The sequence below is a fragment of the Mastomys coucha genome, unplaced genomic scaffold, assembly GCF_008632895.1.
Source record: "Mastomys coucha isolate ucsf_1 unplaced genomic scaffold, UCSF_Mcou_1 pScaffold20, whole genome shotgun sequence".
In the NCBI taxonomy this organism is placed as follows: domain Eukaryota; kingdom Metazoa; phylum Chordata; class Mammalia; order Rodentia; family Muridae; genus Mastomys; species Mastomys coucha.
Genome location: NW_022196903.1, coordinates 83,254,870 through 83,270,385, shown reverse-complemented (window position 1 = coordinate 83,270,385; position 15,516 = coordinate 83,254,870). Strand labels below are relative to the sequence as shown.

At 48.2% G+C, this 15,516-nt stretch overlaps 1 protein-coding gene across 2 annotated transcripts in view; it reads right to left on the bottom strand.

Annotated features, from left to right (window-relative positions):
* Positions 1–15,187, bottom strand: part of Txnrd3 (thioredoxin reductase 3) — a 33,071-nt gene extending 17,884 nt beyond the window's left edge. The window contains exons 1-6 of one of the 2 annotated variants that reach the window (XM_031382528.1): positions 14,785–15,187; positions 8,370–8,430; positions 7,316–7,425; positions 4,840–4,944; positions 4,557–4,629; positions 2,692–2,811 (exon numbers count right to left, since the gene is read on the bottom strand). In XM_031382528.1, coding sequence (XP_031238388.1) covers positions 2,692–2,811; positions 4,557–4,629; positions 4,840–4,944; positions 7,316–7,425; positions 8,370–8,430; positions 14,785–14,943 — 628 coding nt within the window. In that variant the 5' untranslated portion in view covers positions 14,944–15,187. The remainder of the gene's footprint in view (positions 1–2,691; positions 2,812–4,556; positions 4,630–4,839; positions 4,945–7,315; positions 7,426–8,369; positions 8,431–14,784) is intronic. The other variant, XM_031382527.1, reaches the window with a different exon arrangement.
* Between the last annotated feature and the right edge of the window lie 329 nt (positions 15,188–15,516).

Below are 15,516 nucleotides of genomic sequence, written 5' to 3'. Positions count from 1 at the left end.
CTGGGGCACTGTGGTCATGCACTGACTCTGGAGCACTGTGGTCATGCACTAGGTGACTCTGGGGCACTATGGTCATGCACTGGGTGACTCTGGGGCACTATGGTCATGCACTAGGTGACTCTGGGGCACTGTGGTCATGCACTGGGTGACTCTGGAGCACTGTGGCCATGCACTGGGTGACTCTGGGGCACTGTGGTCATGCACTAGGTGACTCTGGGGCACTATGGTCATGCACTGGGTGACTCTGGAGCACTGTGGTCATGCACTAGGTGACTCTGGGGCACTGTGGTCACACACTGGGTGACTCTGGAGCACTGTGGTCATGCACTGGGTGACTCTGGGGCACTATGGTCATGCACTAGGTGACTCTGGAGCACTGTGGTCATGCACTAGGTGACTCTGGGGCACTGTGGTCACACACTGGGTGACTCTGGAGCACTGTGGTCATGCACTAGGTGACTCTGGGGCACTGTGGTCACACACTGAGTGACTCTGGAGCACTGTGGTCATGCACTGGGTGACTCTGGGGCACTATGGTCATGCACTGACTCTGGAGCACTGTGGTCATGCACTGGGTGACTCTGGGGCACTGTGGTCATGCACTGGGTGACTCTGGAGCACTGTGGTCATGCACTAGGTGACTCTGGGGCACTATGGTCATACACTGCGTGACTCTGGGGCACTATGGTCATGCACTAGGTGACTCTGGGGCACTGTGGTCATGCACTGGGCAGTTCCAACTCATATTTAACATAGACTTAAGCTTCCGACTCTTCATCCTAAAAAGAAGTTTCTTATATCAGCCTTGCTGACAGAATTTTTAAAGCACTGTATTCATGAAATGACTTTAGATCACCATCAGATCATAGGGTTGTGACAAAGGTCCTTTCCTGACAAAGGTCCCTCTTGTTACCTACTGTGAGCCTTCAAAAGTGACACAAATTCTTTAAGACACTAGTGCTTGTCACCTGGGTCACCTCTACAGGCTGCAGTTTTCTGTTTTTAGATTCACTTGGTGCTATAGTTACTTTAGCCTCAACTCTTCTTGAGTCTTAAAATATCCCAGCCTCCTGTTTCCTAGTCTTGTCAATCTCTGGCTATCCCCAGTCCCTGCTTTATCACCACATGCTGTGACTCTGCTTCACAGCTCTTGCCCAGCTCTCTCCCTCCAGGCCACCCTTCCCCCAGAGAGCTAGCCTGCTAGGATGTTCAGCAGATGCTTTCAGTAGAACATCAAACAACAGAAGGATTCATGGAGAAGGAGGATTCTTAAATACAGAAGTCCTGCCCTGAAACCAACCCACCAGGTAGAGAGGCTTGATCCCATCGATAATGGGCAGATCCTACATTAATGTTTCCCAGTGAGTTGTCTGATTCGGTCTAGTCTCAACCTAACTGTACTATGCCCAGCTATCAAGTGGACCACACTCAGCTACTAAGTGAGCCTACCTGTGCAATCTATTTCAATGAACCACAACCCATGCTCACTGTACAATCTGATGCCTGCCTTTCTTCTCCACCTTGAGTAAACCTGCTGTTTCTACAATTGTCCATCACCTGCAATGTGATAGACAGGCAATGGCCATAACTACATCAAGGTCTCTGGAAAGAGATGACTCATTCATGATTTTTAAAACCTCCACACAGTCTTCTGGTATAGCGACCATGAAGACCCTTCACCTTTGTGTCTAGCTGCTCACCACATCCAGTCACACCTGCATCTTCAGCATCCCTAAATCCACTTCCCATTCTCAGCCTTGACACCTTCGTTCAGGCCAGTGCCATTTCTTGCCCAGCCCTCCCTCCTCTTCCCCTCTCTAGGTACCTTAGAGCTTCAGGAGGGATCTGGACTCCAAGCTGCAGTCTGCCTCTCTCCTGCCTGAGCTCAAACCCCCTCCCACCCCCCAGCTCTGGGGTAAAACCTAACTGCTTAGCTCTCTGAGCTCACTTCTACCATCTCCACCCACCCCCCCATCCCATATACCATATTTTCTCACATCTACAGTTTGAATCAACCTGCTCCTGGTCGTAATGTCCTCCTCCTCTGTGGCTTTCAAGATGCAGCTTGAACTTGGCATGGTGGTTCATGTCCATTGTCCCAGCTACTCAGGAGGTAGAGGTACTCTTACCACTTGAGCTTACAAGTTCAATTCCCACCAGAGGGAACCTGGTAAGCAAGCCCATGCCTCAAACACAAAAAGGGGGAAGGGTGTCTAACATAAGAGAGGTCATAGGATTACTTTGTCCTCACAGCTTTTCTTGGTGCTCCTCTGATGCAGCAGAGGGGTATCAGGTACCCCACAGGCACTCTGCTGAGTTGATGCTGCTCCTGGGCAGGATCTGCTGTCATTACTCTGCATGACAGAGTCCAGACAGCAAACAGGAATGGGACTCAGCCAAAACTCTTATCCTAGATTCAACACCACCACAACAAATTTTCCTTCTATTCTTCACACTTGAAAAAAAAATCTGAAAATGGCTGTCACTGCCTCCCACCTTCTGCTGAGGGTCTGCTCAAGTTTCTTCTCTAGGCCTAAGTCCCAGGACAACAGCCAAGCTACAGCCTCTGCAGCTGGTGGGCAGAATGGATGTGCCTAAGGAAAGTAGACTGAGCGCAAGTCAGAACCAAGGCAGAGTCATGGACTTGGTCTGTCTGGGGTGCTCCCGCCTTGGCTCACCCCCACTGCTCACCTTGCTGGTTATACTCCCAGCCATATTTCCTTGCATCTTGCAAAGCATGCCCCAAGAGGGCTGCCTGATGCATCAGCTTCTTCGGAATACAGCCTACATTCACACAGGTGCCGCCAAGGCCTAAAAAGAAAGCAACACATCAGCGTTTCCCGGCTGGCAAGCATGCTTGCATGAGGTTTCTCAATTCACTGAAATGCTATTAAAACATGCTTGAAGTAGAAAGATAAGCCCAAGCAGTGAGAGAGACAACTTTCATCCTCCAAATGGGGCACAAATGGTTAAGTTGACTATCTAACCTGCAATCTGTGAAGAAGCCCAGTAATGTGGAAAAGTCCAGAGCTATATGAAAAGCTCTGGAAACAGAATCCAGAGAGGGGAATCTAGAGAGGGGAAGAGGAGGGAGGGCTGGGCAAGAAATGGCACTGGCCTGAACGAAGGTGTCAAGGCTGAGAATAGGAAGTGGATTTAGGGATGCTGAAGATGCAGGTGTGACTGGATGTGGTGAGCAGCTAGACACAAAGGTGAAGGGTCTTCATGGTCGCTATACCAGAAGACCGTGTGGAGGTTTTAAAAATCATGAATGAGTCATCTCATTTACTTGTGTCTGATGCTTGAAAGATGAGAGCCACCCCAGCTAGTGAGGTAAGTGTTGTGTACCCTTGGACTTCAGCTTCCAGGATCTCTTTAACTCTCATTCCTCTGAGCCAACTGTCAGTCCTCGCAAGCTTCCTGGTGGCATCTACTTTGATTGTGACCTACACAAAACAGGCCAGGCCTGTGTGCCCCTTGGCAGGACCCAAGTAAGGAACCCTCTGCTGCACTCCTCCAGTGCGCAGTTGGTAAGATCACTTCTGGATGAGAGAGGAGAAAAATGGGGAAGAGGCAGAAAGAAAGAAAAGGCCATGGGCAGACACCTGAACAAGTCAAGGAACATACAAGGAGCACTGCTGCACCCTGGGAATTCCAGAGTAGAGCTATGAATTAGCTTCAATTTCAAACAACGCTTATTTCATACTTTACCTATCATGGTTCTGGGTGGAACAAGAAAGTATAGTCAGGCTGGGTACAGAACAGAGTCCACAGAGCAACAATGATGCAGTGTAGGTAGAAGAGTACAAGGACAGAGCAGTACCCAGAGAGAACAAGGGCTGTGACCATGAGAAAGGGCAAGGAGCCAGAGGGAGGGCAGGACCCAGGACCAGGGGCATTGACCATGTGTGACTTTCCAGATAATGAGGCCTAGCATGCCAGCACCATAGCTTCCCTCCCTTGCCCCCTTACTGTTCCAAACTGACAAAACCCAGTCTGAAACCAGAGACAGAGATGACCATGTCAGGCATCTGGCCCAGAGCACACCAGAGACAAAAGAATGCACTTGAAGCATGAATGAACATTCTACATAAAATCTGCATGCTCTGTTTTATTGAGAAGAGGGGGGAGACACACACACACACACACGCACACATGGCAGGGTACACACTCTGCCCTGCAGTGCACTGCCAAGATGCATGGCGGGGAATACATGTGCTGCTTCTGAAACCAAAGGACAACAACAGTGGACACTGACAACAGCAGCCACTATACGGCCATCAAGCCTAGCTGTGAGCCTGAGATGGAAAAGTAAAGTGACCAGGACACACACAACATATGCACTGTGCCTGCAACAGTGAGAGCATGGGCACACGCATGCATAAGCGTGGGTACCGGGCCACGGTACCGCACTTCTCTTTGTAAAGCTGAACTGTCTGCATGTTCCTTTACAGAGTTTGCCCCCGTGGACAGCTTGCCCTGTTGAGACTGTGTGGGTTGCCCTAGATGACAGGAAAGAAGCTGCCTGTAGGAGCAGAGGACAAGCAGGAACTTACCCCAGGACGTGCCCTGAGGCGATGGGACCACGAAATCTAGCACCATGACCTTCTTTCCCAAGTTGGCAGCTTCCTACAAAACAACCACAAAGAAAGGTGTCTTGTCACCTTCCCACCCCCATTTTTCTCTCCCTTAAGTGAATGTCTGAATTTGTTAGACACCATACTCCTCCACCACCACCACCACCCCGCCCCTGCCTTCAAACTAGCTATTATAAAAGCAGAGACTGCAAGATTATAGTAAACTTTATGAAAAGTCATGATGGGCCACTCATGCTCCCACCTTGGCACAAGAGAGGCCACCAGAGCCCCCTCCGATGACAATGAGATCGTAATCATGAGCCGAGTTGTCCTGAAGGAGCTTCTGCAGCAAACCATTCTTATGTGCCTAGGGATTACCAAAGGGGACAGAATACCACATGACTCTACCTGCAACCAGCTTGGATTCTTTGACCAAACAAATCCGGAGCTGGAGAGACAGCTCATCTGTCAAGAGCACAGACTGCTGTCGCTGAGGAACTGAGTCCAGTTCCTAGGACCCACAACGGGTGGCACACGTGCTGGGCGTACAAGTGCCAGAAGCTGACTCTCCAGGGAGCTGACATCTCTGCCCCTTGCTGGCACACAACATATATTCTCTCCCTCTCCCTCTCCCTCTCCCTCTCCCTCTCCCTCTCCTTCTCCCTCTCCCTCTCCCTCTCCCTATCCCTCTCCCTCCCCCTCTCCTTCTCCCTCTTCTTCTCCCTCTCCCTCTCCTCACCCCTCATTCTCTCATGCACACACTTAAAAATTAAAAGTAAATCTTTCTTAAAAGTCACTCAAAGTGGGGGGATTTGGCTTAGTGGGAAGCACAAAGTCCAAAGATTGGCTCCTGGCACACATAAAAACAGGAAGAGGAGGGGGAGCCTCAGGAACAAAGGATCAGACATTTGTGTTGGGGTTGTAAACCTACCTAGATTTAAGTAAAGTACAACTTATGCCAATGGATACACACACATTTATGTCCAGTGTGAGTTAGATATTTTGAAAGTTAACCATGTGTTGGATGAACAGGAGGCTGGGCTTACTATCAGTGTCAAACGAGGCTACTTTACATGGCAAAATGATCAAGTGTCACTTGTTCCTCTGGGCTAGTCTTTATTTGAAATCTGGCTCTTATGCACCAGCGGCTGTCTTCATGATCTCTCACAAACCTACCTACGTCCCACTGCTGTGCTGGGGGTGGGGGCTTCCGTTAGCACACATCTCACTGTTTCTTTCCCAATGGCATAAAGCAGGCTCTGGAGTCTCTTGTTCATTTGACCCCCTGGATGAGAATCTGCCTGTAGGCTGAGACCAGGCAAGTGACCTAGAAACACTGTCTTCATGCAGAGCCTGTTGCTTTGGAAGCAGCAGATGAGAGCTAGCCCTGCCTGTGAACCAGCGCAGGTGCTTTGCACATAACCATCAGGATTCAAAGGAGCTATGTGACCACTGAAGAATGGTGCCTGGGATGGCTTTTCAAACATAGAAAAAACTGCCCTGGCCTTCTTATTATATGTGACTCAGGAAAATCCACCTCCTCAAAGTTCAGATCCATATTTACTGGCATCATCTTCAAGCTTGGGACTGACGGTGCTAGACAGAGTGCTTAGGGCTAGTACTTATTGCCTGCACCGTGTTGGGACACCTCCAGGACAACAGAGCTATTACTGCCTAATTATGTGAATCAGAGATTAACAGTCAATGTGACACTCCTCCCAGACAAAAATTATTCTTAATTAAATTTCAGATATGTACTTAGTCAGTCACTGGTTACTTGTGCTTACATACATAAGGGATTAAAATTAAAACAGAACTGAATTGTAATACAAAAAACTAATTATATAATAAGGCCCCTATTTAATAAACATCAAGGGGAGACCATGCCCAGGGACTCACACATGCTAGGCAGCCACTCTACTCTTGAGCCATGTTCCATAAACACCCAGTTTTAATCGGACACTCTCTACCAAAATGGCTCCTGTGCATTTCCTGCATTTTAAGAATTAAATTAAAAGCCATGTGCTTTGTACCCAGTATTGGTAGTCTTGACAGAATTATGATTTCCTAGACAGTGGTGTTTGTGTTGACCAGCTCTTGCTGGGACGCGGTCTGCTTCACTCCCTGTAAGGAGGAAAAGACTTGCCCCGGCCCCAGTGACCCACCTGTCACTTTTCTTGGGGTTATGGGAACAGATCTCTGTTCACCTTAGATATACAACAAAAAGATGATTCCAAGTGTCATTTAGGGAACTTATAAGTTTAATTGAGCTGTTGTTAGGAGAGCGGGCAATTTAACATCAGATACACTACTGCATAAGACCACTATCTTCCTGCTAGTTAACAGCTTATCTATCTCCAGGAAGGGGTGGGGTCTCATGAGACACCCCATGAGTCATGAGCTGCTCCTGAGCCACAGTGAATCCCTCATGGGCCTCATGGTGACACACACACACACACACACACACACACACACACACACACACACACGAGTGATAGTGAACCCAGTCCTATGAAGGCCACATAGTCTGCTCTGACTTCAGACTAAGGATGGCCTTCCTATGCCTGGTAACTGTATAACTTCTCAGGTATTGTTGGTGGAAAAGCTCATTTCCCTTTGTCTTCAAGATCATCCCATACCCAGCCCCTGTGCCTTTCCACTGCTACTCCCCTTTGACATGGATTAAATTACATTGTGAACACACAGTGTTGAGGACCGTGTCTAATGACCATCATTACCTGGAAAATTCGGTCACATCCACCTACGTGCACTTTATTCACAAAAATATTGGGCACCGTTTTCTGGTTACTGATTTCTGTCAGCACTTCCTGAACACCGGCCCCGTCATCTAAGGAATAAAACAGTATATGAAGATACCATAAAGGGCCCTTGCAGAGCGCAAGCCTTCCAGTGCTCCACTGCTCATGGCTTTCCTGTTCACATCCATAACAGCCCAGTGCTCCATGACTTTATGAAATAACGACTTAAGATGGGAACACAGTGATGCCTTCAGAGGACACCTTAAACCCAAAGGCCCAGCCATGGATGCCTTCCAAAACAAAGCACCTGGGTTAGCTTTTACATACTCAGTGGCTGTGCTGTGACCAAGGGACAAGGGCCCTTTAAGAAGGCAAACCCTAAGTGGAACCTGTCATAATGGCTCCCAAGAAAAAGCTTCCTACAATCACATTTAGAAGTTTTCATGAGTGTGGTCTGCAATTCACCCTCCATCTTGGAAAATACAACTGGGCTGTGACACTTAGGACTCGAACCAGGAACACCTCACTTCTTCAGGCAACTTGGTGATAAGCCAGTGCCATGAGGGCAAAGTTAAGCTTTATTCTGGTCACTGTCGTATCCCAAATTCTGGCAAACAGCAGAAGCCCTGAAGTGTCTGGGGACTGTCACACCATAGATGACAAAGATTCAAAACTAAGCTGAACACATAACATGTTCTTCCCCAGAGATAACAAGTCAGGAAATGGAGTGGATTTCTTTTGTTATGGCAGCTTAATCTAGTCTGCAGAACGCTGGCAGGCAAGGATGCAATGCCTCAGACTCTTTAGAGTCAGCAGCCTACAGCTCCTCCCACGGCCTGCCTCAACCATGGAAAATCTTTACCGTGATAAACTGTCTGTCATTTGAAGGTTCATCGTCTGTGGTTGAATACAAACAAAAAAGGTTCATTTGATAGAAAGATGTGAAAATAAATGGACTTTAGCAATGTGCATAGAAAAGAGCAGTCATGTTGGCATTCACTATAAACAGCAGCATGTACCGACGGCCACTCACCAACTTGATCAAGTTCCAGGATGTTATAGTCCACTCCCAAGGATGAAAAGAGTTCCTTAACCTGTAAGAGAGACCCTTGTGAGCCTCATGCTCTCAAAAGGTTCACCAGCTTTGAAGGGCGCCCAGGTGGCATACGGTGATAGGAGATGTCCGACACCAGTTATCCTTAGGGACATGAGTGTGGCCAACAGTTTTCTCATATTTCCCTCTATATAGTTCCCCAGACTAGCCCAGTCTGTCACCTTTATTCTACTCTTGGCCTCTTCATGACTCCTAATCAATTTTCCTGCCCAAATCTCTTTTCTGGCATAGGACAGATTCCTGGCATTCTTCTATGGGTGCAACGACTCAGTGCAAATCTTCAACCATATCGTTTCCTCTTTCTGTGCTTCCTCTCAACAGCCATTAAGTCTGCCCAACTAAATCAACCATGAGGCACCTTGGACCAGTCAACTGCAGTTCCAAGTCCACGAGATGCAACAATGAGCCAGACAAGCACACGCTCTGCCCTCTGGAGCAGGAATCAGGAGCATGGTGAAAGTTTAACTGCTGCCCATTTGCCAACTGGGGTTAAGGCAAACACCCCCGAGTCTGGCCACTTAGATAAGATTGAGAGACCACGGTGTGAGCATCACTCAGAGCATTAAATCTGCACCATAATCACCATGCAAGGCTCTGGCTAGGTTTCACCCGAACACCTGCCTTCCAGACACCTTTCAGTCACACTATCCTCCCCACCACCCAACGCCAGCAATGGCTAAGCTTTAGTTCCCTCTGCCGAACTGTTCCACTTTCTAGTTCCAAAAGTAACTCTAGCTCAGGTGTTCTTGCCACCATCAGCTTCACCTCCTCCAGTTCTCCCAGCGATAGCCACTAGTCTTTTCACAGCCATTTTGTGAGACCACCCTTCAACTCCCTCTACCCCTGAGATAAAACCCAGAGGCTCCAAGGCCTGGTGACATATATCTAACCAGGATAATTATCTAAGAGTGTCCCTCTCAAGTTTTGGAAATCCTCTAAGAGCATTCAGCAAATGAACATTTATTCCACAATTTTTTTCTAAAGTCTTAGGAAAAGCAGAGGCTGTGGCCCTAGTGCCTGGACCCGCCCCTTCTTCTCCTGGCAGGAACTCTACTTCAAGTGAGTGTGGCCCCAAAATAGTATCTCCTCAAAGGGCAGATCACCAGTACCCCTCAGCTCCACCCCAGATCTGAGTCATAGAAGCTTCAAAACATGGACTCCCTTCCTCCACTCAACCCTGAGCTCTACATAGGTGGCTGGTGGGAAATACCAGGGCCCTGGTCATGCTATCTGTGTAAGGTCAAGTTCCAGGAAGAAAAAGGTAAGCCAAGGTGACCAGAGGCTACAGGCCCATTAAGAACCCTGTTCATGAAGCTAGGTGTCACTCATTGAGAATTAGATCATTGTCCCCACCTCCAGCTCAAGAACATCATGCAAGGGGAGAAGCAGATGACAATAGCAGAGAGCTACTGGATGACGGCTTTTGAAACAGGCCATGGGGAAGTAGCTCAAAGGCAATGGAGATGGGCAGGCAAGAAACAGGAGAGGCAACGGCTTTTAGAGCAGCTTTGTAATGCTTGGACCCTTTAACATGCTTCCTTATGTTATGGTGACTTGCAACCATAAAAGTATTTTTGTTGCTACTTCATAACTAATTTTGCCACTGCTATGAATTATAATGTAAATATCTGTGTTTTCTAATGGTTTTAGGCAACCCCTGTGAAAGGGTCTTTCCATACCCCCTCCAGAGGGGTTGAGGGCCAGTGCTTTAGAAAGACAAGCTAATCTGCCAGTGAATGAGGGAAGCCACCATGGAAAAGGATAATTACTCAGAAAAATACAATTAAAAGAGTCTCTGCAACAGGCCTTTGTTCTCTCACATTCATTGCAGCATTGCTCACAACAGCCAAAAGCAAGGCAAGTATTAACTGGTGCCTGGATTGATAGGCAAGGTACATGTACACACACAATGGCTCATTATTTACCCTTAAGAACAAGGAAAATTCCAGCTCACATTGTAAGACGCACAAGCCTTGCAGATATTACAATAAGCAAAACAAGCCAGAAGCGAAAGGCCAAATGCTGAATGATGGCACCTGGAGTGGTCAAACTCATCTTTGGGAGGTGCTTTGTGAGAGCTTGGAAGGTGGAGACATTAGTTACTGTGTTGATGGGTTTAGAATTTCAGATTGAAAGTTCTGGAGCTAAGACTGTGGTGATAGCGGCCAACAACGTGACTCTTTCTAACTGCTGAGGCCTTGAACACACCTCTGGGGACTTGAACCTGACTTGGTGGCAAAAGAATGAAGAAAAGACAATCACACAGATACACAGAAGTGGTGGTCTACAACCTGGGCTGGAGAAGCCTCAGCCTCCTCTCCCCAAGCATTTTATCATGTAGAGCTGAAAGCTGGGGATGGCAGGCAGGATTACTGCATACTGCTGAATCAAGGAAGCAGGTTTAGCTCATCTTGGTAGAAGCAGTCTCTGGAGGGGAGCACTCTTCAAGGCTGTAGAAAAGGGAGTAGGAGACGGAAGCTCTGATGGACATTTTATATGCATGCTATCTATTTTAGTGCTCTGACCAGGAGGGAAGGCTTGTCATTTCCCTGAGCATACTCTGGGAAGGCTTTGCCACTTTCCCAAAGGTTTCAGGCTTTAAAGCTCCTGACATGGGCCGGGCAGTGGTGGTGCATGCCTTTAATCCTAGCACTTGGGAGGCAGAGGCAGGTGGATTTCTGAGTTCGAGGCCAGCCTGGTCTACAGAGTGAGTTCCAGGACAGCCAAGGCTACACACAGAAACCCTGTCTCTGAAAAACAAAACAAAACAAACAAACAAACAAAAAAGCTCCTGACATGGCTGTTACTCATGTCAACAGCAAACATTCACTCAGGAGTTCACCTATTCAGGGCTTCCTCCACCCCCCACACCTAATGTCACTGGTCTATACTCTAGTGATGTGGCAAATGTGTTTAAAAGTACATATCAAGGCATTTGCTCTAGTTTAGTTAGAGCTGTCCTGCACATATCCTTTAACTACAACTTGCCTGTGAATCCATCTGTCCCAGTGGCTCACTAGGTTTTGTGTGATGGCCAGGTCAGATCCAGGTCTGGGGTAACATTTCTTTGCCATATTCTTAAGCCCACGCTTATGGTTAAACATCGTGAGACACTTAAAAATTTTGAAGTTAAATTCCAGCCATTTCCAGGAACCCCATCCCAGTTCTTCCTACTCCTTCTGTTAGGCCACACTTCCGTTTGCCCTCTCCTTTCTTTGCTTACATCAATGACTAAGTCATCTGCCTTCCCTCACAAGCAGAGTGGAGGAGGGAAGGCCCAGTCCACCTGTCCTTCCCTTAACCTGTGCAGATCGTCTGAAGTAACTACTGTTCTATCCCTCATTGCTACAGCCCTTATGTGTCACAAGCTCTTTTTTTCTGTATATGAGAGCTGGTTGGTAACATGTTCATGTCTCTACAAGGCTAAGTACCGAATAACTAATGCTTGTTAAACAGCATAACCACTTCAGTGGAGGAGGGACAAATCTTTCTTCTTGCTTCTGTAGGGACCATATGTGGAAACCACAATGGATTGTGGGTGACACATTTAATAGGCCCATGAACAACCTGCCACAAAATCAGCCAGTGATTGGTTACCAAAAGACAGGCTTCTAAGACATACCCAGGAACGAGATGGAAGACCGAACATCCAAACAGAAGTAGGAAAGGCTGGAGAGTTCAAGGCCAGTTTGGACTGGTAAGAGACCCTACCTCAAGCAATGTTTTGCTCCACACTATAAACCAACACACACACCAAGAAAGAGGCCAGGACATGTGAAGATCCGATCGATAGAAAGGGTGGACTCCCTGGCGTAACTGGACTTCACCAACAGCAACTCCCAGTGGGTTAAAGAGAACAAGTGTAGAAGTCATACTACAAAACTTGCAGGAGTCAAGTCGGAAGAATGTGTGTATGAAACACTGCAAAGACTAAAGCAGGAGTCCTAAATAAGACTTGAAAAACACACACCATGAAAGGAAAGTGGAATGGGACCCTCACAAACCTCAGTTACCAAAAGACCCAATCACAAGAGTCTGCGAGATTTCCCAACATATAACCAAAGGATTAGTATTTATAATACATAAAGAAAACCTACAAATCAGCATGACAAAAGAAAAACAAGAAGAAAATCATCTTAATGGTTCACAAGAGAAAACTCCTCAAGGGAGCCATAACATGTGGACTTCATTAGGGAGATGAAAACTTCAACGGAAGAGCATTACCTACCAGCACTGCAAAGGGGGAACACAACAACTGTCAGCAAGGCTGGAAAGCAAGAACGGGGACACGCTCACCAGCAGAGGCCAAATTAGTGTACTTGAAAACGCCCTGCCGCTGTGACAGACTCCATGAATCAATAAAAGACGCCCATTGCTTCTGGGCTTTCTGGCAAAGATCAAGTGTGGCTCAAAAGCAATTAGCTAAGTTGGCCAGGGTTATGCTCCCAGATGTGTCCGAGGAAAGGTATCTTCTATCCATAGTGCTTTTAAGATCAAAATATTAAGCTAGTTGTAGTGGCTCATGCTATAATTCCCTCACTTGAGAGACTGAGGCAGGAGGATTACCCCAACTTCATTGTTAGCCTAGGGAACATCACAGCAGTGATGAGACAGAGCCACAGGTCCTAACATGCATGAGTCTCCAAGCAAAACTGCAGCAGGGAACAGCTGTAAAACATGTGAGTCTACTCACATAAGGCCCACGCAGGCCAAAAGGAACAGAGCGCTGTTAGTGATGAGCAGCATCAGGTACCTCTCAGAGAAGAGTGAGGAATGTGGCTAACCCTGGGGGGAGGGAGGAAACATCCGGAGTCTCCATGCTGCTAGCGACATTTTGTTCGTTTTTAAAATGAATACATATTTTTTAATGTATGTGTGACTGTGTCTATGTGTATCTTTGCACGCAGGTGTGCTTGCAGCTATAGAGGCCAGAGGACAACTTCAGGTGTCATTCCCAAAGATTGTCTGTTTACCTTCTTTCTAATAACTTCTCTTAGTGGCCTGACGCATACAGTCTGGGGAGTCTGGACTTACCTGTCTCTGCCTTCTATACACTGAGGTAAAGTGCACTCCATTATGCCATCTTTTTTTATACAAGTTCTGGGGATGGAAGTTGGGTCCTAGAGCTTGCACCATTTCATTCGGTTTCTTGTGATAGCCCTCTTCATAGGAGCCCAGGCTGGACTTGAATGTATGATCCTTCTGCCTCAGCATCTACTTTTTTTTTCTTTTAAATTGTACTAGAAATGGAAGCCAGGGCCTTGCTCCCACTAAGTTACACACCTGGCCCTTATTGTTTCAACTTTCTCACAATGTTAAGTAAACATCAAGATATTGAGCAGCCCCATCTTGCATCTTCCTTCCAAAGGTTTCTTTCTATAAGAATATTTTTAACTTATAATATGAAAACAACGTTGAATGCCCACCCAGCCCCAAATTACAGAGTGTACAACCGAGTTTAAACTAGCCACGACTTTCATAGTTCTTAAAACTCCTCTACCGGGGGCTGGAGAGATGGCTCAGAGGTTAAGAGCACTAACTGCTCTTCTGAAGGTCCTGAGTTTAAATCCCAGCAACCATATGGCTGCTCTTAACCATCTGTAATGAGATTTGATGCCCTCTTCTGGGGGTCGGAAGACAACTACAGCATACTTACATATAATAAATAAAATCTTTAAAAAAAAAAAAAAAAAAAAAAAACACTCCTCTACCTTCATCTTACAAGGTCCGGGCTAGTTCTGAAACCTGGTCAAGGAGCCAAACACGCTAGTTAACAAATGGGATCCATCTAGATCCAGCTTAGGCGAACCACGCCACCCCCGCACTTCCATTTTAGTAAGACAGTAATTTTAAACTTTTTTTTTTTAATTTTGATAAACTAAGGCCAATATCAGGCAGGAAAACAAGTGTTTAGTGAGTCAGAGCAGGTAGGCAATAAAGCCTGGGAAAGTGATACAAAAGCCCTACCCCGCCCACCCTCAGGCCCCGCCCACCTTCCACCCTTGTCTGCTCCCTCCTCGCCCTTTCCCCCTCCCCGCGACCCCCTCCCCCACATTCACTAGGTCCCACCCACGGAGTTCCACTTAGACCCTCCCTATTAGCCCCCTCCCACCAGGATCCATATCAGGGTTCCATCCCGCCTAATGAACCCCGCCCAGACCCTATTCCGGTTACGCCCATCAAACGTCCTCCGCAGACCTCCCCAGGCCCGGCTCCTCCCTGCCCCGCCCACCAGGTCCATTCCTCACCTTCGCTTCCCTCCGCCCACCGGGATTGCTTAGACCCCTCCCATCAAGCCACGCCCCAGAGCTCAGCTACGGCCGGCCCCGCCTACCCGCGTGCTGTGTGGACAGTAACTCTTGCTGAAGATCATCACCCTGTTGCCCTCGATGAGGTCCCGCAGGCGGCGCCGCAGCTCCTCGCGGACCTCAGTGGGCGAGCGGCTGGTCCCGGGGGACGACAGGCGGGCGCGACGGCTCGGTGGCTTCGACATGAGGCCGCCACGGACAGCACCTAGGCGGCGGTTGGGGACGACTCCAACCTTCCCCAGCCCGGGCGAGGTCTGCGCCCGAGGAGGCGACGGCGGGGACGGCGGCTTCTCCAGGACTTCGTTGTCGCTCCCGGCCGATCCGGGCCTGCTGAGGAACCGGGACGCGGGCAAAGCCGCTGAGAACTTGAGAACGCTACGCAATGGCCGCGGGCGCACCGGACAGCTACGGGGCCACGCCCCCGACGCGCGATCTACGGAGAGGGCCCGCCTACCGGCTGGCCACGCCTCCAGGGGAGCTTTGCCCCACCTCCAAGGCCTCCGCAGGGCTAAGCTACGCCCCCTTAGGATAGCCCCGGGAGCCTGCAAACTATTCAATTTACCGCCCAGTAGCTCTGTGGCAGTCACTTGCCACTTTCAAAGGTACGATATCAAGCTTGTATGTATGCTCTGCTATTCTTGTAATTACTGTTTTCATTATCGTTTTACCAGTTTCTGCCGCCCAGAGGCCTCTCTACACAGTTTCTTCCGCTCCTGATTCTCCACCAACCTCAAAATAGGTGCTTTTCAGGAAGGGTA